The sequence below is a fragment of the Colletotrichum paranaense genome (assembly GCF_030867605.1).
Source record: "Colletotrichum paranaense strain IMI 384185 chromosome Unknown Scaffold_14.1, whole genome shotgun sequence".
NCBI classification, from domain to species: domain Eukaryota; kingdom Fungi; phylum Ascomycota; class Sordariomycetes; order Glomerellales; family Glomerellaceae; genus Colletotrichum; species Colletotrichum paranaense.
This window is the reverse complement of record NW_026848972.1, coordinates 973,690-997,243: the sequence shown is the minus strand read 5'-3', so window position 1 is coordinate 997,243 and position 23,554 is coordinate 973,690. Positions and strand designations below refer to the sequence as shown.

Sequence of the window (23,554 nt, the reverse complement as noted above, 5' to 3'; positions counted from 1 at the left end):
GCTCTGTATCGACGACGGGGCCGACCCGAAATTTCGGGGAGCTCGGATCAACAAGATGCCGACGCCGCGGGTCTCCACCACGCAGGTCTCAGGCGCCAAGTGGGAACCTGGAGCTTCTGAAATTTCGTACTGGAGCTTTCCAGCCTCCCTACCCACCATCGCTCCAAAAACACCATCGCGTCTTCTGCATCGCCCATCCATTCGAGCTCGAATTTTGAGGCCGCGCAGGCTATCTGCGCTCACCTGCAAACATGGCGACGACCTCGAACATGTTTCTTTACTCCCTGACCCTTCAATCGCCTACCAATGTCACACAGGCGGTGCTGGGTCAGTTTTCTGGCACCAAGGAGCAGAACATTGTGACAGCATCAGGGTCGCGATTGACTTTGCTTCGCCCGGATCCGTCACAGGGGAAGGTCATCACGCTCCTCTCGCACGATATTTTCGGCATCATCAGGTCTATGGCCGCCTTCCGCTTGGCTGGAAGCAACAAAGGTATGTCTCGTGTCCCACATTCCATTTTAAGCTTCACTTAGTGATTTGAGAAGCTTGCCGGTCGCGACAGGTGTCAATTCAGTCAATGTCGCTCGACCTCGGATGTGAGACTTGATTGCCAAAGGACTTTGCTGACCTTGCGTCAAGACTATCTCATCCTTGCGACTGACTCTGGAAGGATCACAATCGTCGAGTACATTCCAGCGCAGAATCGGTTTCAGCGTCTGCATCTGGAGACTTTTGGCAAGTCTGGGGTACGACGAGTTATACCTGGAGAATATCTTGCATGCGATCCAAAAGGCAGAGCGTGTATGATCGCGTCAGTCGAGAAGAATAAGCTCGTATACGTCCTCAACCGCAATTCGCAGGCCGAGCTCACGATCTCGTCGCCTCTCGAGGCACACAAGCCCGGAGTCCTGGTGCTATGCATGGTCGCGTTGGACGTCGGCTATGCCAACCCAGTCTTTGCTGCGCTCGAGATCGAGTACACTGAGGCAGACCAAGATCCTACAGGAGAGGCAGCTCGGGAAGCAGAGACTCAGCTGGTGTACTACGAGTTGGACTTGGGATTGAACCACGTCGTCCGGAAATGGTCCGAACCCGTCGATCCCACGGCTTCGCTGCTGTTCCAAGTCCCAGGTGGTCAAGATGGCCCCAGTGGAGTCTTGGTTTGTGGAGAGGAAAACATCACATACAGGCACTCCAACCAGGAAGCCTTCCGTGTGCCCATTCCGCGCCGAAGAGGTGCAACGGAAGACCCGTCCAGGAAGCGGCACGTGGTGTCTGGCGTCATGCACAAGCTGAAAGGTAGTGCCGGCGCCTTTTTCTTCCTCTTGCAGACTGAAGATGGGGACCTTTTCAAGGCGACCCTCGATATGGTTGAGGATGCAGATGGCAATCCCACCGGCGAAGTGAAGCGGCTTAAGATCAAGTACTTCGACACGGTGCCGGTATCATCTAGCCTCTGCATTCTCAAGAGCGGTTTCCTCTACGCTGCCAGCCAATTTGGCAACCACCAATTCTACCAGTTCGAGAAGCTCGGAGACGACGACGAGGAACTGGAATTCTCAAGCGACAACTTCCCAACAGACCCTAGGGCTGGTTACGAAGCGGTCTACTTCCATCCCAGACCGCTGGAGAATCTTGCTTCAGTCGAGAGCATTGACTCCATGAACCCCCTTCTCGACTGTAAGGTGGCCAACCTGACTGGTGAGGATGCACCACAAATCTACACAGCCTGCGGCAACGGTGCCCGTAGCACATTCAGGATGTTGAAGCATGGCTTGGAAGTCAACGAGATTGTGGCGTCCGAACTGCCCGGCATCCCTTCGGCGGTTTGGACTCTCAAGCTGAGCCGCGGCGATCAATACGATGCGTATATTGTGCTATCTTTCACCAACGGAACTCTGGTTTTGAGTATCGGTGAAACGGTAGAGGAGGTCAGTGATTCCGGTTTCCTGACATCTGTGCCGACCTTGGCAGCACAGTTATTGGGCGAAGACGGCCTCATTCAGGTCCATCCCAAAGGCATTCGTCACATCCGACATGGCCAAGTCAACGAATGGGCCGCACCGCAGCACAGATCCATTGTCGCGGCAACCACCAACGAGCATCAGGTAGCAGTGGCACTCAGCTCGGGTGAGATTGTCTATTTCGAAATGGATGGTGATGGATCCCTTGCCGAGTACGATGAGAAGAAGGAAATGTTCGGAACTGTCACATGTCTGAGCTTGGGTGAAATCCCCGAAGGACGCCTGCGAAGTTCGTTCCTGGCTGTGGGCTGTGATGACAGCACTGTACGTGTCCTGTCGTTAGACCCCGAGTCGACGCTGGAGAGCAAGTCAGTCCAAGCCTTGACTGCTCCTCCATCATCCCTTGCAATCATTGCCATGGATGACTCCTCGTCCGGAGGCTCAACACTCTACCTCCACATCGGCCTTCACTCTGGTGTCTACCTCCGTACAGTGTTGGACGAAATCACTGGAGAGCTTACGGATACGAGGCAGAAGTTCCTCGGTCCCAAGCCGGTGCGGCTTTTCCAAGCTACTGTTCAAGGACGGACCTGCGTGATAGGGTTGAGCTCCCGTCCGTGGCTTGGCTATTCTGATCCCATCACTCGAGGCTTCCTGGTGACGCCACTGAACTACGTTGACCTCGAATGGGTCTGGAATTTCAGCAGCGAGCAGTGCGAAGAAGGTGTCGTTGGCATTCAGGGCCAATCATTAAGGTAAGCAAGCATCACGAGTTTCTTAGCTCGTTTCCTTTACATGACATGATGAGAAATTTGGGATCCTATGCCAAAGCGCCATGAGGTCTTACGCAACATACCAATTGTTCCTACTGAGTCATTCTTCAGCCTTGTTATTTTCTGCATGCAAATTCTTTTGATCAATAACTGACGCAGAGGATTAGAATCTTTGCCATTGAGAACCTAGGAGACACCATTACACAAAAGTCGATACCCCTCACCTACACTCCGCGACGTCTACTCAAGCATCCTGAACACCCCATGTTTTACACGGTCGAGGCAGACAACAACACGCTGCCACCTGACCTACGGGCCAAGCTCATCGCAGAACCTGGTGTCGTCAATGGCGATGCTGTGGTGCTCCCGCCTGACGAATTCGGGTACCCTAAGGGCAAAGGCCGCTGGGCTTCTTGCATCAGCGTCATCGATCCCTTATCAGAGGATCAGCGAGTTCTGCAGACTGTTGACCTTGACAACAACGAAGCAGCTGTCAGCGCTGCGATCGTGTCGTTTGCCAGCCAGGACAACGAAAGCTTCCTGATTGTTGGCACCGGTAAGGATATGGTTGTCAATCCTCGCCAGTTCTCTGAAGGCTACATCCACGTCTACCGCTTCAGCGAGGATGGCCACGAGCTAGAGTTCATTCACAAAACAAAGGTTGAAGAGCCTCCGTCAGCGCTCCTTGGCTTCCAAGGCAGACTACTCGCGGGCGTTGGCAAGACCTTGAGGATTTATGACCTCGGCCTGAGACAGATGCTCAGAAAGGCCCAAGCCGACGTAGCTCCGCAGTTGATTGTGTCTCTGAGCACGCAAGGAAGCCGCATCGTCGTCGGTGACGTCCAGCATGGCATCACATACGTCGTCTATAAGGCGACGACTAACAAGCTCATTCCTTTTGTCGACGACACCATCTCCAGGTGGGTTACATGCACCGCAATGGTGGACTACGAATCGGTTGTTGGAGGCGACAAGTTTGGCAACATGTTCCTCGTCCGCTGCCCTGAGAAGGCAAGTCAAGAAGCCGACGAGGAGTCAGGCGGCCTTCATCTCCTCAACACGAGAGACTATCTCCACGGCACACCACACCGTCTGAACCTCCTAGGCCACTCCTACACTCAAGATGTTCCTACCAGCATCACCAAAACAAGTTTGGTCGTCGGTGGCCAGGACATTCTACTCTGGAGCGGTATCAACGGTACTATCGGCGTCTTCATTCCATTCGTGACCCGCGAGGACGTGGACTTCTTCCAGAATCTCGAGCAGCACATGCGTACCGAGGACGCGCCGCTCGCCGGAAGGGATCACCTCATGTACCGTGGTTACTACGTCCCCGTCAAAGGCGTCATTGATGGTGATTTATGTGAGAGGTACACCCTTCTGCCCAGCGAAAAGAAGCAGATGATTGCCGGTGAACTTGACCGCTCAGTGAGAGAGATTGAGAGGAAGATTTCAGACATTCGAACAAGATCTGCCTTCTAAGGGCTTCCTTGGCCGGGAGGGGTTTTTGTTTTTTTCTATTTGCAGACACATTCACCTATCGAGTACATCTCGCATAGGAGGTATCGGGATATGTCACGTGTATTGTGTACAAAGCGTTACAACGGTATATGGTAGCGGCGTTTTCATACAGGCCAAACAGAGCCATACAGATGGTTGAGGACATGATGACGACGCAATGAAGAAGAGCTCTAATAATACCAAAAGTGCCCAAACGCCCGTTCCCAATTTCTGTTTCGCAACCAGTGAACCTACGTGGGCAAACAAATCGAGTTCCCACTCATCCGACTCCGTACATCCAACCCCTGTTACGCAGATCCCCTCCAAAACGGGCCCCGATTCCGCGGTGCAGCTTTGGACTTGTTCTTCCCCCTGCTGCCGCCGCCGCCGTCCTGGACGGGATGACTCTTCTCCCACGCCTCGTCGTCGGCGTACGCCTCCATGGCGGCGGCGAGGTCGTAGCCGACCTGCTCGAGGTACAGCACGGCGACGTCGTAGTCGGAGACTTTGCAGCCCGTCATGAAGCGGCGGATGCGGCTCTTGCGCAGCTCCTCTTCCTCGCCCTCGACGGGTCGCGGGGAGAGGCTGACGCCGGCGGCGTAGTAGGCGCCCGGGACGAGGACGGTGCGGCGGCCGTGGAGGAGATGGTCGCTGGTGATGTTGTTGCTGCGGCGGAGGACGGCGGCGGGGACGCCGTAGCGGAGCGAGAGGGAGGCGATTGTGTCCGTGTCGTGGTTTAGGAAGTGGAGGGTGTCTTCGGGGGGCGTGGCGGTTGAGGAGGAGGAGCCGCTGCTCTTTTCGTTGAGTTCTTCGTCGACTCCGGCGTCGGGTGAGGTGTATGTGTAGGGCGGGGGCGGGGCCGCCGGGGCGCCGGAGGAGAGGTGGTGGGTTGGCGGGACAGAGGTGTACGACGGCGGGTCTTTGAGGTTCGGAGGCAGCACTGAGGGCGCTGTGGATGTCTGGCAGTATGGGCAGTAGGATGCGAAGCGGGTGTTTTCCTGTATTACTGGTCAGCGTTCTGTTTCCAGTGGCGGGATTTGTGATATGAGCATTTGTCCGGCGGACGCACATGGATACAGTTCCCGCAGATTACACGAGCGCAGCACTCGAGTCGCCTATCGTCCGGGAGAGGCTTCTCGGTGACAGCGCTGTACCTCGGCACGGAGCTGAGCAGCTTCGCGCAGGTGCAGCAAGCTTCGTCGGATGGATTTATGGTTGCGTCGGTGACCTTCATGATTATTGAAGATGGACGACGGGGGTTTACGAATATTTCGCTTCTTCGTCTGCCTTGAGTATTCCCAACAAGACGGTCAGGAAAGCCTGCATGACGCGTTTCCTGCGAATTCAAGGAGGTGTCGACGGGCCGGGAAGTTGCGTGAACCTTAGTCCGCGACGATGAGCCGTTGAACGGCCTGGTGTCACGGGCTCTCTCCCCCCCGCTGTCTTGCCACCCCCACTACTCCGCACCGCCACCGCGGCCGAGTCGGCCGGCGTTTCGACTGACGTCTTCCATCCGGTCGGGCATTTTTGCTAAGGTAGCCACTGATAAGCGAGCACAGAGTGATCGGATGGCTCGTACTTCGTGTAAGACGACGGTAACCCTTTCACGCTTGATCAATTCCCGAACTGATGATGGATGTGCCTGGACTACGAAATCGATTCTTTCAACGACACACTTCACTTGGTGCAATATGACCTCAGATAGAGGTGCGTATGAATATTCTGAGTCTACTTGACGCGCGGTGTTAAAAGGGGTTCAAAATTGGCGAAAGACCCCATGATGTAAAGTATCTTGAGTAGCTAGGCAATTGACGAAAACCTTGCAACGTGTTCCCCAAGCTGACAGCATTCCAAAGGAGGGGCTTGCGGGATTGCCTCATACTCTTGCTTTCCCATCGTTCCTGTGCATCGCCTTGCGTGACTTCGGCCGGCTGTCGATTGTGCTCATATCGAAACATCGGCAGCCAGCCAGCTCTCAATTCACACGTAGTCATTTCTCAGCGTGACCGAGACTTACTGAGAATATAGCATTTCGATGAAGCGTGGAAGATGATGCCTGAATGAGGAAAAGGAGAAGCATAGTGAAAAAAGAAAAGCGACCATCCATAGGGAATCGAGCAAAAGGTTAGGTTGAGTGAAGCTCGACGGTTTCTGAGTTAGTATATCGACTCCCCCAGGTACCCCTCGACCACGTTCCCCTTGTGCCTCTTATGACTGGAGACGAGATAAATTGACCGAAGTACCTCGATTCCTCCCTTCCTGAAGGCAGTGGCTGAATATAAGCTGGACGGTATACGTATACTGTACACGCGCTGAACCTGACACAAGAGGAACTGATCAGGTGCTTGCAATATGAAAACATCATCATTACCTGATACGTACCAGCGAATACACAATCTCTCGATGATTCAGAACATGACTAGGTGAACGTGATACAACCAATTGCGCTCACGTTTTGCTCCGGTTCATGAACTGTGAGAAGCCCCCCAATATCTCAGCTCACCGGGAGCTTGCCCCCTATCATGAGAATAACGAGCGACCCGCCTTCGCTCGAAACCGCTCATTTCGTCCAGCCCATTCTCTAGATCTAGAAGCGTATCAAACTCCCTCGCCGAAATCACTCTACAAGCCGTTGAGAAACCACGTCACAGTTACCAAGCCATACGCCTCCTTGGCCTGTCCCAAGCCAAGCCTCTATACGTACGTACGTACGTCTGAACCAACATGTCGAATCCCACACCCGGTCCAGACCCAAGGGCCCCTCGTCAACCAAGCCAACCGCCGTTCCGAAACCCCGTCACTGCCGCCCGGACCTCCCGGTCTCTCTTCCCCAGCGTTCCGGAATCCATTCCCCGTCTACCCTCCCTTTTGGCTCTCCATCTATACACTTATACCTCCCAAACAGGCATCTCTCTTACAAACATTGCATACGGAAAGAGCAACAAGATAAAATCACAATCTCACGCGGATACCTGGAACAAGCCCCCGTCTCTATAAAGTCAAGAAAAAGTCCTACTTACGTAATTCCCGGATGCCCTCGGTGGGAACAAACTGGGCCCTTCACGGGAAACCGAACCCAACCTCCTCTCTCTCTCTCCGCCCCCAAATGATCCATCTCCCGCAGTCACGGTGGACCAACAGCTCAGCTTCGAACGGGTTGTCATTAGGTCATGGAAACGTCCACATGCCCCTGGTCACAAAAAACAGGACGCACAAAAGCGTAACCCACTGCGGAGTATACGGAGTAGTAGCAGGGCAGCAACAAAAATTGCAATCACTCAAATCAAACGAAACGGGGGGGCGGCGGTGCCCCAGATTCTTTTCCCCGTCTTTTTAATATCAATCTCGCAAAGGTTCCAGACCGGGGGGTCAGCAGTCACACACGGCTATTCCCATGCGTACACCTTCCAATAGACCCGCCCTTGCAAGGTAAGGCAGACAGGCGGGCAGGTTCCATGTCAGCGAGTGCCGAACTCAAAGCAATCACTCATCCAAACAACCCCTCGTACCCTCGAGGTCACACAACATATGTTCTTACCAGCCCAGAATCTCGTATATGTCACTTCCAAATCGGCTCACCGAATCGAAATCCAAGGAAAACGCAAAGATTGTAGCTTTACCGCAAGGAAAACATAAGTCCCAAAAGCCTTGGAGATGGGGGGGGGGGGGGAGTTCACATGTTTTCAAACCCTCTTACAATCTATGACCAAGAGGAATAAATCCAGGAACACGCAGCTCGGACCAAGGAATACACCCCCCGGCCTCTCCCTCCCCTCATCCGGGCTCATCCCCTTTCGATCCGAGTGAGAGCTCATCGTGACTCGTAATGCTGAAGGAAACGACACACACCCAGAAAAACTTTGGTAAACCTGAAGCTCCCCAATCCCCAGGCTTTCTCGATACGCACATATCCCGTATGGTAACACCACGTGTCTTCATTCTCGAACCCACCAGGATAGAAGGCCCTTGGCCATTACCTAAACTCCCAATAACGACGTCACATGAATGCAACTCACACTGCATCCTTTGGTTCCAGATACCGAGAGACAGAGAGAAGACACCAATCGAAATACAGAAATGAAATCTGTAACAGTGAACACGCAATCCTCGCCAGCTTGCTCGTAATAATGACGCCTTTTACATAAAATAAGGTGTGTAAAGATATTCACAGTGAAGAGAAAAGTACACAAAAAAAGCTTGAGCAAAAATAAACGTCCCGATCAGCCGTCGGGTTTCATTCAGCTAGTCACTTCAACTCAATTCAAGCCAACAAAGTCTCTCATGTACGGAACCCAGTCCGAAACCCGTTCGCCCCGTCTTGTCCCAGACGCGCGGCAGCCACAAGTGGGCGCGGGTTTGTCCATTTCCCTCCCAGATGCCTCCGTGTTCCCGCACTTTCCGCCGTCGGCCGATCTGGACCCCACGGCCGGGAGGGCCTGTAGCAACGACATACCATCAGTCCCAAAACCATAGACACCTTGCAAATGATGAGTGACGCTGACTTCACAGAGAAGATTTCAACCAATATCCATTTCACCCAAGAGTTGAAGCCTCTGTTTTTTTTTTTTTTTTGAAATCCGAAATAGAAAAACTTTTTTTGGTTCCGCCTGTATCCTATACACCATCAAATATGCGATGTGTGAATGATGAAAAATAAACGCCATTAAAAACAAGCGCGGGGTTCCATTGCGGAAAGCTTCCCGGCATATAAAAACATGAAAATAAGAGACAAGTACTGCAGGCCGCCAAACCTCCCGTGGGGTATTTCCGCCGCCCAGTTTTGACTGTCCAAGTTTCGAAAGAGACAAAATGATTTGTTGGTAACTTTTTTATGTCGTGATCGCATTTCCCCGTAGATGACCGCACGGCGCGGGTATTGAAAGCCATCTTGATAATTTTTGTTTCCCCTCGCTGGTGTTTGTTGTAGTTAAGGACGCCGCTACAGGCTTCGCCCAGAAAACAATCTCGCCGTCCGAATGCTGATGTCGTGTCGTCTCGGGTATCGAGTTGTCTTCGCTCCTCGCAAACCTCCCATGTTCACATGATTAAACTTCTTTTTTTTCTTTTTGAACCAAAGACAGCGACCATGTAGGCCTTGATAAAACAAATTTGGACAGATCCTCCTCTTTGATCACAACGATCCCGGTCCACGTGCAGGTGTCGAGGATTTCGACTCTATCACCGTGGGGGCGCAGGGTTACCGCATGTTGCTGGTATCGAAAGAGAATTGTGATGGGAAGGCCATGCTGGCGCTCAGTCCAAAGGGATCCCAATCAATGCCGGTATCCAAGAGCTGGGTCATGGAGGGATATGCACCCTGGGTCGTGTGGGTAGGTTGTGCTGGCTCGGCCTGAGACGTCATGTGCTGGCCGTGGCCGGGACCAACGGAGTTTGGCGAAGTCATCATATGCTGCGGTGCGTCGCCAGAGAAGCCGCTGGGATATGGCCCAGGCCCGCTTGGGGTGTCGATCTCGGAGTCTTCAATCATGTCCGCTGGAGCATCATACTCTTGTTCTAAGCTTGGTGTTAGGAATAAGACGGCAAGATTCATCAGTAAATGGCGCCGGTTGACTTACCTAGCTGCTCAATGTGGTTCTGGAACCCAGGTGTTGGGTAGTATGAACCGTTATTGCCGACGCGAGGAGGGCCTCCGGACATCATGTGAGCTCGAGCGGCCGGGTTCATGGGGCCCATGGGGCTGAGTTGAGACTTCATGGACGGTGCCATGCCAGGACGAAGCGGTCCGTGGTCAGAGGCTGCCGGTGAAAGAGCCTGCTGGCCTCCATACGGTGCCGTGCTTGATGGCGAGTTGGAGTGTGATGAAGGGGTGGGCCGGCCCTTTGGTGAAGCAGCAGAGTGGGCTGCTTGTATCGGCGGGGGCAGAGGGCTGATGCCGGGCTCCAGCTTCGGGGCGATGCTCGAATTGGATCGGCGAGACTGGTGATGTCGGTTCAGGATGGCTCGCTGGATAGGCGGTGGCTGAACCATATTTTGAGGAGCATGAGTCGGCCCCAAGTTGGGGCTGCCAGTTTTGGCACGAAGCTCAGCTTGAACATCGATGCCTAATGTACTGTTAATACTCGAGCATTCTCGACCAATTGACGGCGTGTCAACGTACCTTTCTCCAAGAGGATGCGTTCCAACAAGGAGTTTTTGTAGCGCAGCATCAGACACTCATCGGCAGCAGTGCGATGAGCGGCCTGAAGGTTGTGCAGGTTGGACTCATGAACACGAATGGCTTCCTCGAGCTGTTTGATGTACTCTGTGCGACGCTCGCGGAAGGCAGCTTGAGCCTGGCGGTTGCGTTGCTTACGCTCCTCGGAGGTGGCGTAGATCTTGGGGTAAACAATTAGCCTTCCTCTTGAGTGGGAGTTGAGATAGGACCAAACAAGGTTTCGTCCCAGGTGAAACCTAAAGATTGTGTGACACAGACGAAAGTCTGGGGAAGTTATGGTGTTGACAGAGAACAACAAACACACGCAAAAGGTCGCACACTTGAGTAAAGGTGTTGATGCTGAGATAGGCAATGAGGGAGTAAAGAGATACTCACAGGCTTACGGCCACCCTTTCGCTTTGGTTGCTGGCCCTCAGCAGCACCATTGGGATTGTTTGAAGTGCCATTAGGCGCAGGCTGATGTTCGCCCTCGGGACTAGAACCCACGGTCTCTGGAGTATCCTCCTTGACGGGATCTTTGTTGTCGATGGACATCTTATCTGCCATGCCTTATCTGGTCCGGGGGTTGAGGCAGGTTGCCGGTCGGCGTTGGCGGCAGCGGCAGCGTGAGCGGCAGCGGCAACGCAAGCACGGGAGGATCTGTATCTGGATCTGGATCTGTAGATAGGACGCCGTTGTGACGTCGCGTGTTCCACACTCCCAGCCCTACGATGTTCTGGAAGTGTTCGTTGTATGGGTGTTTGGCACTTCTCGCGCGTGGTTGCGGGCGCAAAAGAGATGACAAGCAGGGACGGGGTCGTAAAAAATTGCCCGAAAAAGGGATATCCGGGGGAGAAGTTGCCAGTGGCGCCTACGAGCGCCCGCACGAGAATTGGGGCGAAACCGCCAGCGTGGTAGAGGGACTTGGAAAGGGTGGGAGAATCTAAACAGCCGCGAGATAAGGTACGGAGCGGTGCGCTGCTGAGACTGTGACTGGGGGGAAAGGCATCCAAGCGGGCGCAATTGAGCTTCAGTTGAATCTTTGACAGCTTGTTTTTGCCAGCCCAGAGATAAGGGACGCAGCGATGAGAGGTTGCAGTGTGTAAGGAAATGGAAGAGAGCGGCGGTCTTTTATGTAATGATAATAAACTGGCAGCTTGAGGGGGGGCGCACTCCAGCCATTCGCCTAGACCCAGACTTTGCGGCTTGCCAGACACCACCGAGCAGGGCCGCCGGCGTGGGAGTGGGCGTGCAGCGACGAGCGGAGAGGGGTGAGGGATGAGGGATGGATGGGATGGGATGGGTGACTGGTGACTGTGAGAAGGGACGGTGGGGATGGAGGGGATTCAAGGAGGAGGAGGAGGGGGGTGTGGTGAGTACGGATACGTGTGAGTGTCCCTCTTGAGAGGAGAGATCAGGAGAAGACTTCCGACTGTGAGAGAGAGGGAACGAGGGGGTGTGTGGGGAACAGGCTGTAGGCCAAGCTTGACCGGGTCGTTGTTCCTGTTAAAAAGGACGGGATGTTCTGCTTCACAACGTCCACACAACTTGACAGGATGGGACCTGCTTGTCTCTTCTCTTTTCCTTGCGGTTTGTGTGTCTTGGTTCTCTCCCACGGTCTTCCCCACGTTTTGGTGCAGATGCTGTGCAGACACACAGACAACCGGATGTTCAATTCGTATGGGTGAGAGGGTCAGGTCAGGCCTCTTTCTCTCACCTAGGATCTCTGTCACTGGTTGTCTCGATCTTTCTAGACCAAGCACACACACACACACACACCACACACAGTTATGAGAGCTGAGTGGCTGGTTGAGTTGGATTGGTGGTGGCTGCTCCGACAACGTGAGAGGGCGAAACTGAGAGAGAAAAGAGGATCGGGTGAGCAGCAGCAGACGACGAACGATGAAGGGTGTGTGGTGGCAGAATCTGTTGCCTCTTTCTCTCTTTTGACGATCCAAACGCAGCTGGGGCCGCCAATATGTTGTGGCACCTTTGACGACGAACAGCCAGCAAGCACGAGACGACGATGCTCGTAGGATGGATGGATGAGAGGGTCAACGGGACGATATGTCGCTCCAATGGTGAAGGTAACCCAACAAGGAAAAGGGGAAACAGGAAGGACAACTCGGGCCTGGTGCTGGTGCTGGTGGATGGATTGCTGCAAAAAGCCTCCCACCCGATGCTTCGCTTCCCGAGCTCAGCTCCAACGACGATGCAGTTCGCTGGGCAAGTTGCGTGGATGCTGCGCCAGCTCAGTCAAACCCCGCTTCTCACACTCGCGGGAGAGGGAAGGGGGACGTGGAAGGTAAGAGGGGTCGTAAAGGTAGGCGTGCGTCTCTTCCCTCTGGGTTCCGGCTCTGGGCGTGATGATGGCTTGCTGCGCGATGTCGCTGTAGCGCTGTCTCGGCCTCCCGTCGTTCGTTTGGTTGTAGTCTGGTTGACGGCTCGTACGGATTTCAACGGCGTTTCGATGTGCCCTGCATCCCTTTTCTGGGTTCTCGCAGATCAGGCGTCCTATATTCAAGGACCAAAGGTCAAGTTCAATGATGTATGAAAACGTTTGGGACGGCCAGAAAAGCTTTTCAAAACCCTTTTCCACCAACAATCTGCGCACGAGGTGGGACTCTTCTTGGTTATATGGCATTGGAGAAGCTAGGACGGGCACGGAGTACTTGATTGGAAGTCACTTTTGCTGTCCAGCTGTTACTGCGTAGAATGCGCCCCCTCCAGAACCACACACACCCCTGGCCAAGTTTCCCAACTGGCATGTTTTTGTGGCACACAAGGCATTAACATGAGCATTCGTCCCGTGGAAAAAAGGTGGGAAGCTGGGCCAGAAACCAAGGCACTTGCCTCGTCCTGTAAAGTGGGCAATTATTGGTCCAGAACCTCCGTTCCATCCAAGGCCAACCAAGGCCAAATGTGTCAGCGACGACCACCGGTCTGAAGTCTCTGGGAGGAGTCTGTGAGCAGGAGCCTGCCTACTATGTACTTCGTAGTGTGTTCTCCATACACTAGGAGCCTTAGGAGGTGGCTGTTGAGCTGTTCATCGCGCCCTATGCGATATTGTGCCGGGCAGTCTCTTTCCTCTGACGGCTTGACCAGTGACCACCACCAAAAAGCTTGAGTTTCTCGACTCTCATCACGTTCCTGAAGTAATTCGAGGCCCCGTGCCGTCTGACCAGGGCCTGCCCGCACCATCTCTTGGCTCTTTTGGCTCCCATCTCCCTCTCACCCTCTCTTGAAGTCGAAGCTCAGGGAAGGGGTCATGTTGGGGAACCTTGCCCCCAATCACCGTCACGACACCCCCAAAAGAGGTTGTCCTCGTCGGATCGTTGCGGCAAGGTTCGAATACGGCACACTTTGCCAAGCCTAGACATGCAACGCAACACCTGCTCTGGGGAAACTAATTGCTGACTCGGAGACGTGAAGTTTGCGGTTGCATTCGTGACAGACATGGACAATAGCCGTAGGTTGATGCGCTTGTGCGAACCTGATATCATACCAAAGGTCAACCAAGTCCATCCAGTAAACCGGAATCGAGGATCCATCCGCGCGTGTAAGAAAGGGGACGGCAGTAGATACGGATACTCTGTACGGCTCCTCAAGATGCATCATTGATGCAAGATGCAATTGCCCGCCGTTGGGCCTATCTGCCCAGGTCCACCGTTCAAGGCTGGCGGATTGCGATGGTCGCAGATGAACCCAAACAGTGATGCAATGTTAAACTTCCATCACGACCAATCTCCCACACTCCGATTCGGAGATGCTCCACAGGCATTTCCCTGAGTAGCCAAAAATTCGTCAACAGGGCCACCGCAAGACCCAAGTGACACAGACTGGTTCTGTCATTGAACCACGGTTGAGGCATCATCACCACGAACGACCATCCTTGGCGCAAAGGGAAAAGAGGTCATTTCACCCAGCCCTTCCAGACGCAGAACGTCCCAGGCCCAGGCGTGCCCTCGCGGCAGGCCGGCGTCGCTGGCGACTGGTCGCGCTCGCTGGGCTTGGGGTCATCAGACGAAGCTGGGGCCGGGCTTTGAACAGGAGCGGAGCCACGTTCACAATCGATCAAATTTTCAGATCACCTGAGCTCTAGCCAGGCATCCGGGCGGCGGAGAGCTCCAACCTCAGACCTGGTTGCTGTCCAGTCCAGTTGCGCGGCACTCTCACACACACCAAAAACCAATGCCCCTCCACCAATGTGGCATTTTGGAGGTACCTGCGCAAGATGTACCTCTGGCTGGCGAAACGTTAGAAACGTTTCGATGGCCGTCAACAAAACAAAGAGTGCGGGTGTGGTGGTGCCTGTCGGTCTCTGCGAAAAAAGCTGCGTAGATATTTCCGAGTTGTGTCCTCCAGTCGGAATGAGGCTGAGATGCGTTATTTGGGAATCGGAGCCCCCATGAACTTGAAGATAAGAAGCATCAAAAACCTATCCTTACCCCAGCTAATGATCGCCAGTTGGGGGGCTTCGACAAGGCAGAATGAGCATTTGCTAGACTGGCATCCTCCCCCCCCCCCCCAACGGTCTGAAGGCTGAAGGCTGAAGCATCTGGTGGACAGTCTAAAAGCATTGGCATCACATCCAGGCTTCGAGCACGGCGGTACCGATGCAATGATCAGCGACGGGCAGCATTGGGAAGTGCCGTAGGTTGTAACAGCCCTGAAAGCGTTTTGCAGGCTTGTAGGCTTGCAGCACAGATTGACACGAATTGGCAGCCCCCAAAAGGCCTAGCGACACTTAGACGGTATCCCTGCGAGACTGCGCGGTAAGGCAACGTTAGCGACCACACTAATGGATGCCTGCCTCAGATCCTTGAGAATGCAGAATTTGCATCTCCGCGGAGCGCCCTCCAGTTGTGACGAAGGCCAAAGGTCGGACGCGGTTGAAGTTTGGTGTGGTGGTCTATCCTGGTGTGGGAAAGGTTTGGAAGAGAAAAAAGAATTGGCGGCCAATAATTGAACGATTTTGTTGCCCATTCAAGACAAAACGCACGCCTCTCATTGTTACGGCAGGACCCGAGCATTCGGGAGAGGGCAATGGCGGCGGCGTTTCGTCACACCTTCATTCATGCTGCAGCTGCGATGTTGAAATATTTTTCCAACCCTCCGTCATGCTTGGAGATGTTCTCCAAAACAACCCCCAACGTGATACACTCCAATTCTTTGGTTTGGGTTGGCGGCTGCGCCGACGTCGTCTGACTTTTCCGAGCATAGCCGCCAAAGTTCGTCTTTTCGCCAGAGATCGGGAGACCGCCCCCAGGAAGGAAGCCAAGACTTGTCGGTTGCAAACGAATTGTTGAGTTGGCAGTCGATCAGACCGTGCAAGTGCAGTACCTTGCGTCGTCCGTCGTCTATCGTCCGTCGTGTCGTCCGTGAACACGGTGGCCGGTCGAAGGTCAAGAGAGAAAGTCGCCAACCTCATTTGGTGGCTCCGTTCAGGTGACCGTCTGGACGAATTGGTCCTGGCGTCGGATCGGGGGTCCAGGTGGTCCGAGCCTCGGTACGTATCTGAAAAACTGAGCAGAATGAAGAGCGGGGACGCTCCCATGTTCTAGAAAAATTCTAGTCTTGAGACCAAACCGGGCAAGTTGCCAAGTCCTCTTAGCCTCCGAATTCCGGACCATTTCCGCGCAGCGCGGTCCTGCCATCGTTCGCCGCGGCATCCGAACATCGGAAAGCCAATGGTCTGACACAAAAGCCAAAAGGACCTTCCACCGCGTCGCATTCAGTCGCACTCTTCCATTCTCCCACGTTCCCTTCCCTCCTTTCTTCCAGGTTTCCTGCAACGTAACTCATCCCATCCCGTACTTGGTACGCGAAGCCCTAGGGCGGGGCGCTCCCCTCTGTGCCAGTGCCAGAGCCAGTGCCTCTCTTCCGTGAGGTGGTGGACCGCGCTGGTGGAGAATTTGAAGACGGGGAGGGGATTCCTTCAGACGCAAGTCTTGTCGTTTCATTGCCTCTTTGGGCCAAGCTCGTCGAGGTGTGTGGGAGGGGGTAGCTGGCCGCCGGCCACTGCTGCTCATGTCAGCACCTGGCACGCCGCACGTAGTGTAGTACTCCAACGGTCATCGCAAACACCATGTGCAGCAGTCAATAGTCTAGACTGCAGCGCGGTTACGTCGGTCAGTCAGGTGACGAGGTTGACGAGGATCGCAAAGCCCCCAGGTACCAACACAGATACCCGTCAAGGTTCGCGAGATCGTCATCTCTCGGGGCGCTGCGGAGGGGGTTCCGGGGAGGGCATGAATACCTGCAGGCTGCAGTACGCAGTAATTAGACATTTGGCATTCCATGGGAACCTTTGTCACGTCGCGATGCTTGGCTTGATGCCTCACAAATAAGCGTTCGGACTACATCCGTCGTTTTGCCAAGAAGTGTCGATGCCGCCGCGTCCGATGTTCATAATCTTCAGGCAACACACTCCAGTGACACCACCTCAATGTGAAACCTGGTCCGTACCGTGGGACGAAGAGAGATGGTTCGGGAAATCTGCTCAAATCCCTTTCGTTTCTTCGGGCCAGGGTCGTTGTGTTTAGCTCTGTTCGTGATAAGTTTAATGCTGAGCGAGACAGAAGTCAAATCGCTGTTTCGAGCAAAGAGAAAGTGAGTTAGTTAGTCGGTGGCATGTCGGGCAATTCTTGAACGTCTTTTGAGTAAACTAGGCAAAGTCAACTCTCTCCCAACTTAAGGGTCGGCGCATTGGCGGCTCAATGCCAACCATGGGTTTTCTCTATGTGAACCCTGTCTTCCGACTGCAGGTAGCAATTCTCAATTGAGTTAAACATGGAAACTTGCAACAGGTTCGGCTTTACGCTCGAGTCACCACGATGTTAATTGCCATCAGACTGGTCCGGAAACCAAGCAGTTCAGAGCCGTTTGAGGATCACAGAAAAGAACCGCCCTGTCAATGCACATTCCACCAACCCCAGACACGCCGCTAGTCATCCTAGTAACGGAACGACCAATCACAGACATAGTTCTGCCTCTATATACTAACTGTTGGCCTCAGAAAAACAATCCGGCATGGTGTAGCGGTTAGCATACTCCGCTTTCAATCAATCAAATGATTTAAAGTCCCGGAGAGATCCGAGTTCGACTCTCGGTGTCGGAACACTCAATCTTTTGATGTTCTCTCGAAGTTTGCTTTTTGATGGTAGTTGGTTTGCATACATGTTTTTGGGACCGGCTTGGCCCAGAGCGACTCTGGGAGCATGAGATAGAGTTTAAGTTTGGTGCCGCGTCTCTTGACTCTTGACTTACACGCCTGTTACACGACTTGATCTGGGTGACATTGGGGAGACTCTTTGCTACTTGAAGTAGAGACATGCATTCGCATGTGAGCACAATAAGGCTGATATCTTGCTATGTTGTTTGAGCGACTCTGATGTAGCGAGAAAAGTTTGGGAGTTGCCGGCTTGCAGACTTGCCATGAGAAGTGGCTTTTGACTTTGGCCTAGGAAGAGTATTTCAACTGGGGGTTCCTGTCTCTTTGGTCCGACTGCGTTCAACATTGAGAGTGCCGACCGTCTCAGGTTCCTGCTAGAGGGCAATTTTGTCATCCAAAATTGCCGGACATTCCCTCGCTGTCCAGCCGAACGACCCAGAAACGAGGCAGGAGTCGTCGATCCTCACTAGACCGTGATGGCCAACCACTGCTTTTCGATACTTCAAGTATCGAACCAATCTAAGCCAGCTTGAACATAGAGTGGTAAGATCAACAGTCCATGGTGTCCTGGCGACGGCCCTGGATTGCAGTGCTTCTCGACATATACTCCCAGGCATATCCATGTATGCGTGAAGAGAGGCGAGCCCCTGCTGATCCGACTTGAGGCTTCAGGTTATGAACTCGCTCTGTCCACTGCAGGCCTGATATTATGCTGCTGAATCCCAGAATACTTTAATTTGAAGTTGAGGCGTGCGATATACCGACGTCCACGCGAGGAGTATTCTCTGAAGCACATCTCCTACAAATGCAATAGTTTTGGGAATGAGAGATGCAAGGTCTACCAATCATTGCCATATGTTGGCATCCAAAACAGGAGCTTTCGCGTTGCTTCTCTAACCAGACCAAATGCCCGCTCATCTTCTCTCCTTCAATGCGCTTCGTAGGGCATGGCCCTTCCCAGATGCGAGAAGGCATGACAGTCATCCAGAGAGATGAACGAGATGAGCGCTGAGATACCGAAGAGATATTTCCCACTGTCAAACACCAGTCATCTGCCCCATGGAACCTTGTAGATTTGATTCGCTTACGCGCAGGAAATCATGGTTGTCGAGCTTTTTCATCGGCTGTCGTCTCACTCTGTTCCTGTGTTACGCCGCGTTATCACCCCTATAGAAATCAAGTGAGAACTGGGTTTAATGCGAAGAGAAAATCTACTTGCTCGTACCTTGAGTATATCAAAGCAAACTTCTCGGCTACGTGCCATCTCTCGGTTTCCTTGGTTCTGTAGAATCACTACAATGCAGCATCAATAGCCACTGGACAAATGCAAGACGGATCACGAGAATAGGGAAACAAGCCATCACATCTTGAAAGGAATATACTCACACCGATGATTATTCGGATGAGAAGGGGGGCGGGTATGAAGCTTGCTCGTAGCCCGAGGCCGGTCCTTCCTCTAGACCATGATGTCTTGATCGCTCCTTCCTTCTCGCAATCCACAAAACAAAACCTTCTCTTTTTCTTCTCTGCCTCATCAAAGAGACATCTGTCCCCCAAGCAACAACAAGAGATCGTACAGCCCTACAACATCTCCTTGTCCTCCACATCACTGACCTACGACAACTCACCTTATCCTCACCAACATCATCACCCATCCCTCTTCACAAGCAAGGAAACCGTCACTTCTATCCATACACCTCAAGCACACCCATCCCCTCAAAAATGAAGACCAAACGAGCCAACGCGGCCAGAGGCCCCTCGGAAATCCTCTCCGACGCACCAGAAATCACCCGCCAGGAACGCATCGTCATCACCCGCCTCCTCGGCGGCCGCCAGTCCTTCCACGTCAACCCGCTCACGGACAAGGAGATGGCCGTCCTGAAGAGAGTCGTCCCGCGCCTCATCAAGGCGTCAAAGGACCCGCGCATGCCGGACGCCGACAGCTTCTTTGACCGCAACTTTGAGACGTACCTCTTCATCTTTGACGACGCGCTCCGGGTCGTCATGCAGTTGAAGAAGTGGTACGGACCTGTGGTGTCTCATTGATGTTGATTTGATGATGGTCGGCCTGCTTTGGATGTGGGCTCCTTTCTTGCACAGAGGAAGAGGGCTGGATAGCTTGCTTGCTTGCTTTGGCTACTACCCGTAGCATCTGTGGATTTCTCTTCTGAATGTGTAAGGCAAGAACATAGGTGATATTTCCTACAGCATCAAGCTTTCTAACTATTGGCTAGCAGGCATTCTACTCGTATTGGAACAAATTACAGACACTAAGGGAGCCTCGCGAGTACAGTGGGCATCGGGTGGAGAGCACGCCGGGCACCAGCCAGGGGAAGTGGGAAAACAACGTTGCAGAACCACGACTGTCGGGAGGACTACAGAAGCAGAAGCAGGGCGGTGCATCACCACTACATACGACTAGCGAGATACAAATACGGAACATCAGTTCAGTGACAGTGGTCACCCTGTCCCGTGATACATGTCCATCTCGTAGAGCTCATTACGTGACGCTCACAGGCAAATTTGGATTCTGACCTCCTTCCCTGTTGCGTGAGACTTGCTACACGTGTCTGTACATCGAGTCCTCATATCAGAAAGAGCAGTCACTTGACACGTCACGGATGCGATGATGGTAGAATCTAGATTCGACGGTCTTGGCCTTGAATTCCTCCTGCTCATATTAATTTTTCATTCTACATGATATATCATCTCATTGCCGCTCAGATACACAAAATAAATCACACGCTTCTCTCTGACCACAGTCTTACAGCCTACTCGACTTACTCTCATCCATAATCGCACCACTCATCAACGGCATCTGCTGCTCTTGCTGCTGTAGCAGAACCTGATCCCTCCCGACAACAAGCTCCCGCCCGCCCTTGGTAGTCCACCACGCAACCCCAATCGTAGCCCTCTCGACATCCATCTCGCCACTCACCAGCACCTCCCAGAACCGATCCCTCACAGGCCGCCGCACAGCCGGGTCCGCAATCTCGTTCATCGCCTGCGCCGTCAGCGTCAACCACTCCTCTACCAACGGCAGCGGCAGGAACGGAAGCGAATCCACCAGCGTCAGCACGAGCGAGCTCTGCTCCGAGAGGACCTCTGTTTGCTCGGCGGTCGCCTCGAGGCCCTTCTCAGCCTGCGCGAGCGCGTCGTGCGTGGCGGGCAGCGGTGCCGTGCCCGCGCCCAGCGCCTTGAAGCGCACCATTTCGAGGAGCGTTTCGGAGAGCTGCGGCTCGGCGAGGGAGATGGGGAAGGGTGGCGAGACGATCTGCATGACCGTCTTGAAGGCCACGCGGAACTGCCGCGTCGAGATCTGCGCCGGGAACGAGGCGAATAGGGCGTCGATGTAAAAGGTAACGAGGGTGACGGTCAGGGCGCTATTGTGCGGGCACGAGAGCACCGAGAGGACGGCGCTGTGGGCTGCTTCAAAGAGCTCAACCGTCGTCGATGTGAGAGCACCCGTGTGGGTGAGGTAAGCTGTCGCCGGCCGGACGATCAGCGCGTCGCAGGCTTCTGTGGGCATGTTGAGGGGCAGGTGCTCGGCGACGTTGAGGTAGAACAGGTCTAGTGTTCTGTCGAGGGGGCCGGGGGGCACCACTCCTGCGTGAGGGGGCTTCGTCTCCGTGAGGAAAGAGACGCAAGCATCTCCGAACCGTGCGAGGATGTCGAGGGATGTGAGGTAGGTAAAAGTGTACGCCTGGAACGAGCTGGCTCCGTGTCTCGACGAGATGAAGAACAGAAACCGCAGAGTGAGCAGTGTCTTGGTCGCGACCTGAGGACCCATGACATCGTTCCTCATGCGCGGATCGAGAAGACTGCGCCCAACAATGGACTGCAGGACAGCGACCGTGGCGTACATTGTCTTCTTCAGCGTGCCCCAGAGGACCGGCCAGGTCCCCTCGAGCGTGTTGTGCTCCAGCCGCGCCGTCTCGTCCGCGGCGTCGACCGTCGACAACGGGTTGCGCTGCCACTGCTGAAATAGCTTTTGCGCAAACTCGAGCAGCGAGTCCTGCGCGTCGAGTACGGCCGACGAGTCCGTCGCGTTCGTGACGGCAAAGGCCGCCAGCCGGGACAGCGGTCCCATGCCGCCCATCAGCGGCTTGCTCTCCAACGCCTGCTGCAGCCTGAACGACGGCGACGCGGGAGACCACTCCACGAACGGACCGTTCTGCTTGACGTCCCTCCGAACGTCCTCCAAGAACCCGCCGTCCTGGAACCCGTCCTCTCCCGTGATGGCTAGCACGGTGATGGGCAGCAGTGCGTTGTAGTTGATGGCGGACTGGTGGAACTCTGAGAGGAACGGAAAGACGTAGTTGAGCGCCAGTACGATGGACGCCGAGGCGAAGGACCCGTCCTGGCGCTCCAGCGCGAGGTTCGCGGCCGTGACGACGGCCTCTTCCAGGGTATTGCGCAGACCCCGCGACAACGAACGCTTATCGTTGCCCTCCATGCCCATCAGGATACCCGTCAGGACCAGCAGATGCTGCCACCTGTTGGAGCGGTCATCGGCGCCCTTGACCACAGCCCGTACCCACGTCTCGCTGCTGAGACCGCCACCCTGCCTCGTCGGTGTCGGTGTATGAATCGTGCGGGAATCATTGTTGGCGACCGAGGAAGCCTTTGCGTCGTCGAGCTCGTTCTGCCGCACCCGTATCGCGGCGCTGTTGTAGATTGAAATGATGCGCAGACTCGTGCGCAGGCCGTCGCGGCGGTGCCAGATGGCGGGGGCGATGAGGAGCTGGGAGGTGAGGACGCCGAGGTTCAGCGGATTCGAGAGGGAGGTGAGGAGGTTCACGGTCGAGCCGACGATCTGGTCCGTCTTACGGTCGTCATGGACGTTTTGGTACAGCTGCAGAACCGTGTTGAGGAGTCTGTCGGCCGGCATCGTGTCGGGTCGGGTCGTGTCGTATCGTTTCGCGAGACTGGTGGATCATTCGACGGCTATTCTGAGAGGGAATTAACCATAGACGGGGAATAAAAGAAGTTTCACAACGGAAGAGACGGTGGTGAAAGGAAGGTGCGGCTGGTGATGTTGCCGGTGGATTGCGATATCGAAGCCGGTGCCGATAGCAGGACGTTCGGCGGGCGGGCGCATTTGCCGAGGCACCTGGAGACCGACGGGACACGCCCCTAAAGCCACACCTCGAGCTTACCTTAAGCTGCGCCATCCCTGCAACACCTCCCGCCCACCCCAATTGGCACCCGAAGATCGTCCACTCAACCCCAGCAACATCGTCACCGCGCGCAGGAAATGCAACTACCTACCTATACTAGGTACACCAACAACCTCCGAAAACCTCGAACAAAAAGGTCAACGACCTCGTACTACCTACAACTCTCACCGTCTAAATCCGCTCCTTCTTCCAACGTCGAATCGAACCGGAACCGAAAAAGAACACCCGACACCCCGAACAATGTCGCAAACGGCGCGCGACTACCCGCCGACAAACTACAAGACCCCCTCGTTCCCTAGCATCAACTGGCAGCTCCGCGACCTGACGGACGACCACCGCTGGAGCCTCTTCTACATCAACGACATCTGGCGCTTCACCGTGCTATGGACGACGATAATCTACAGCGTCGTGCACCTCGGCGCGGCGGCCATCACCATCGCCATGCACACCAACAAGCGCGGGTCGCTGACGTATATCTGGGCCGTGCCGCTGCTGTACCTCATCGTGTCGGGCGTGCAGGCGCTGGTTGCGGGTAGTGTTGTTGGGTTGATGTGAGTTCTCTTTCTCGTATTTGGCACTCGGGTCAAAGATAGGAGTGCAGAAGATAAACATAGAGAGGCAGATAAAGAGAGAGGCTAACATGGGATACTGCGTCACAGCCTAGCTGCGGTTTACCGTGCCGGTTTCTTCTCCATGTCAACTTGGATCCCGTTACTATGGGGCGTCATCAACGTTCTCGTCCTCATTATCGCGTCCTTCACCATTCAAGGTGGTCTATGAACACGAATACGACATGAACACACACA

At 54.3% G+C, this 23,554-nt stretch overlaps 9 protein-coding genes across 9 annotated transcripts; 6 read left to right on the top strand and 3 right to left on the bottom strand.

Annotated features, from left to right (window-relative positions):
• Window positions 1–251: 251 nt before the first annotated feature.
• Window positions 252–4,222, top strand: CPAR01_14175 (pre-mRNA-splicing factor rse-1; the record flags this gene model as incomplete). Its single annotated transcript, XM_060498426.1, has 3 exons — window positions 252–495; window positions 643–2,722; window positions 2,908–4,222. The coding sequence occupies 3 exons, from the start codon at window positions 252–254 to the stop codon at window positions 4,220–4,222; spliced, it is 3,639 nt and encodes a 1,212-aa protein (XP_060343160.1).
• A 326-nt stretch (window positions 4,223–4,548) lies between these two features.
• CPAR01_14174 (uncharacterized protein) lies at window positions 4,549–5,474 on the bottom strand (the record flags this gene model as incomplete). The annotated part of the gene is made up of 2 exons (XM_060498425.1): window positions 4,549–5,238; window positions 5,310–5,474. 2 exons carry the CDS (start codon window positions 5,472–5,474, stop codon window positions 4,549–4,551), a joined length of 855 nt encoding a protein of 284 aa, XP_060343159.1.
• A 1,490-nt stretch (window positions 5,475–6,964) lies between these two features.
• Window positions 6,965–7,237, top strand: CPAR01_14173 (uncharacterized protein; the record flags this gene model as incomplete). Its single annotated transcript, XM_060498424.1, has 1 exon — window positions 6,965–7,237. The coding sequence occupies one exon, from the start codon at window positions 6,965–6,967 to the stop codon at window positions 7,235–7,237; it is 273 nt and encodes a 90-aa protein (XP_060343158.1).
• A 2,200-nt stretch (window positions 7,238–9,437) lies between these two features.
• Window positions 9,438–10,961, bottom strand: CPAR01_14172 (uncharacterized protein; the record flags this gene model as incomplete). The annotated part of the gene is made up of 4 exons (XM_060498423.1): window positions 9,438–9,754; window positions 9,817–10,302; window positions 10,359–10,575; window positions 10,791–10,961. The coding sequence occupies 4 exons, from the start codon at window positions 10,959–10,961 to the stop codon at window positions 9,438–9,440; spliced, it is 1,191 nt and encodes a 396-aa protein (XP_060343157.1).
• A 1,459-nt stretch (window positions 10,962–12,420) lies between these two features.
• Window positions 12,421–12,948, top strand: CPAR01_14171 (uncharacterized protein; the record flags this gene model as incomplete). Its single annotated transcript, XM_060498422.1, has 1 exon — window positions 12,421–12,948. The coding sequence occupies one exon, from the start codon at window positions 12,421–12,423 to the stop codon at window positions 12,946–12,948; it is 528 nt and encodes a 175-aa protein (XP_060343156.1).
• Window positions 12,949–16,279: 3,331 nt separating this feature from the next.
• Window positions 16,280–16,744, top strand: CPAR01_14170 (uncharacterized protein; the record flags this gene model as incomplete). Its single annotated transcript, XM_060498421.1, has 1 exon — window positions 16,280–16,744. A coding segment is annotated over one exon (465 nt), but the record flags the coding sequence as incomplete, so codon positions are not given.
• Window positions 16,745–19,290: 2,546 nt separating this feature from the next.
• On the top strand, window positions 19,291–19,614 carry CPAR01_14169 (uncharacterized protein; the record flags this gene model as incomplete). The annotated part of the gene is made up of 1 exon (XM_060498420.1): window positions 19,291–19,614. The coding sequence occupies one exon, from the start codon at window positions 19,291–19,293 to the stop codon at window positions 19,612–19,614; it is 324 nt and encodes a 107-aa protein (XP_060343154.1).
• A 718-nt stretch (window positions 19,615–20,332) lies between these two features.
• On the bottom strand, window positions 20,333–22,459 carry CPAR01_14168 (peroxin 8; the record flags this gene model as incomplete). Its single annotated transcript, XM_060498419.1, has 1 exon — window positions 20,333–22,459. One exon carries the CDS (start codon window positions 22,457–22,459, stop codon window positions 20,333–20,335), a length of 2,127 nt encoding a protein of 708 aa, XP_060343153.1.
• A 529-nt stretch (window positions 22,460–22,988) lies between these two features.
• Window positions 22,989–23,528, top strand: CPAR01_14167 (uncharacterized protein; the record flags this gene model as incomplete). Its single annotated transcript, XM_060498418.1, has 2 exons — window positions 22,989–23,299; window positions 23,408–23,528. The coding sequence occupies 2 exons, from the start codon at window positions 22,989–22,991 to the stop codon at window positions 23,526–23,528; spliced, it is 432 nt and encodes a 143-aa protein (XP_060343152.1).
• Window positions 23,529–23,554: the final 26 nt, after the last annotated feature.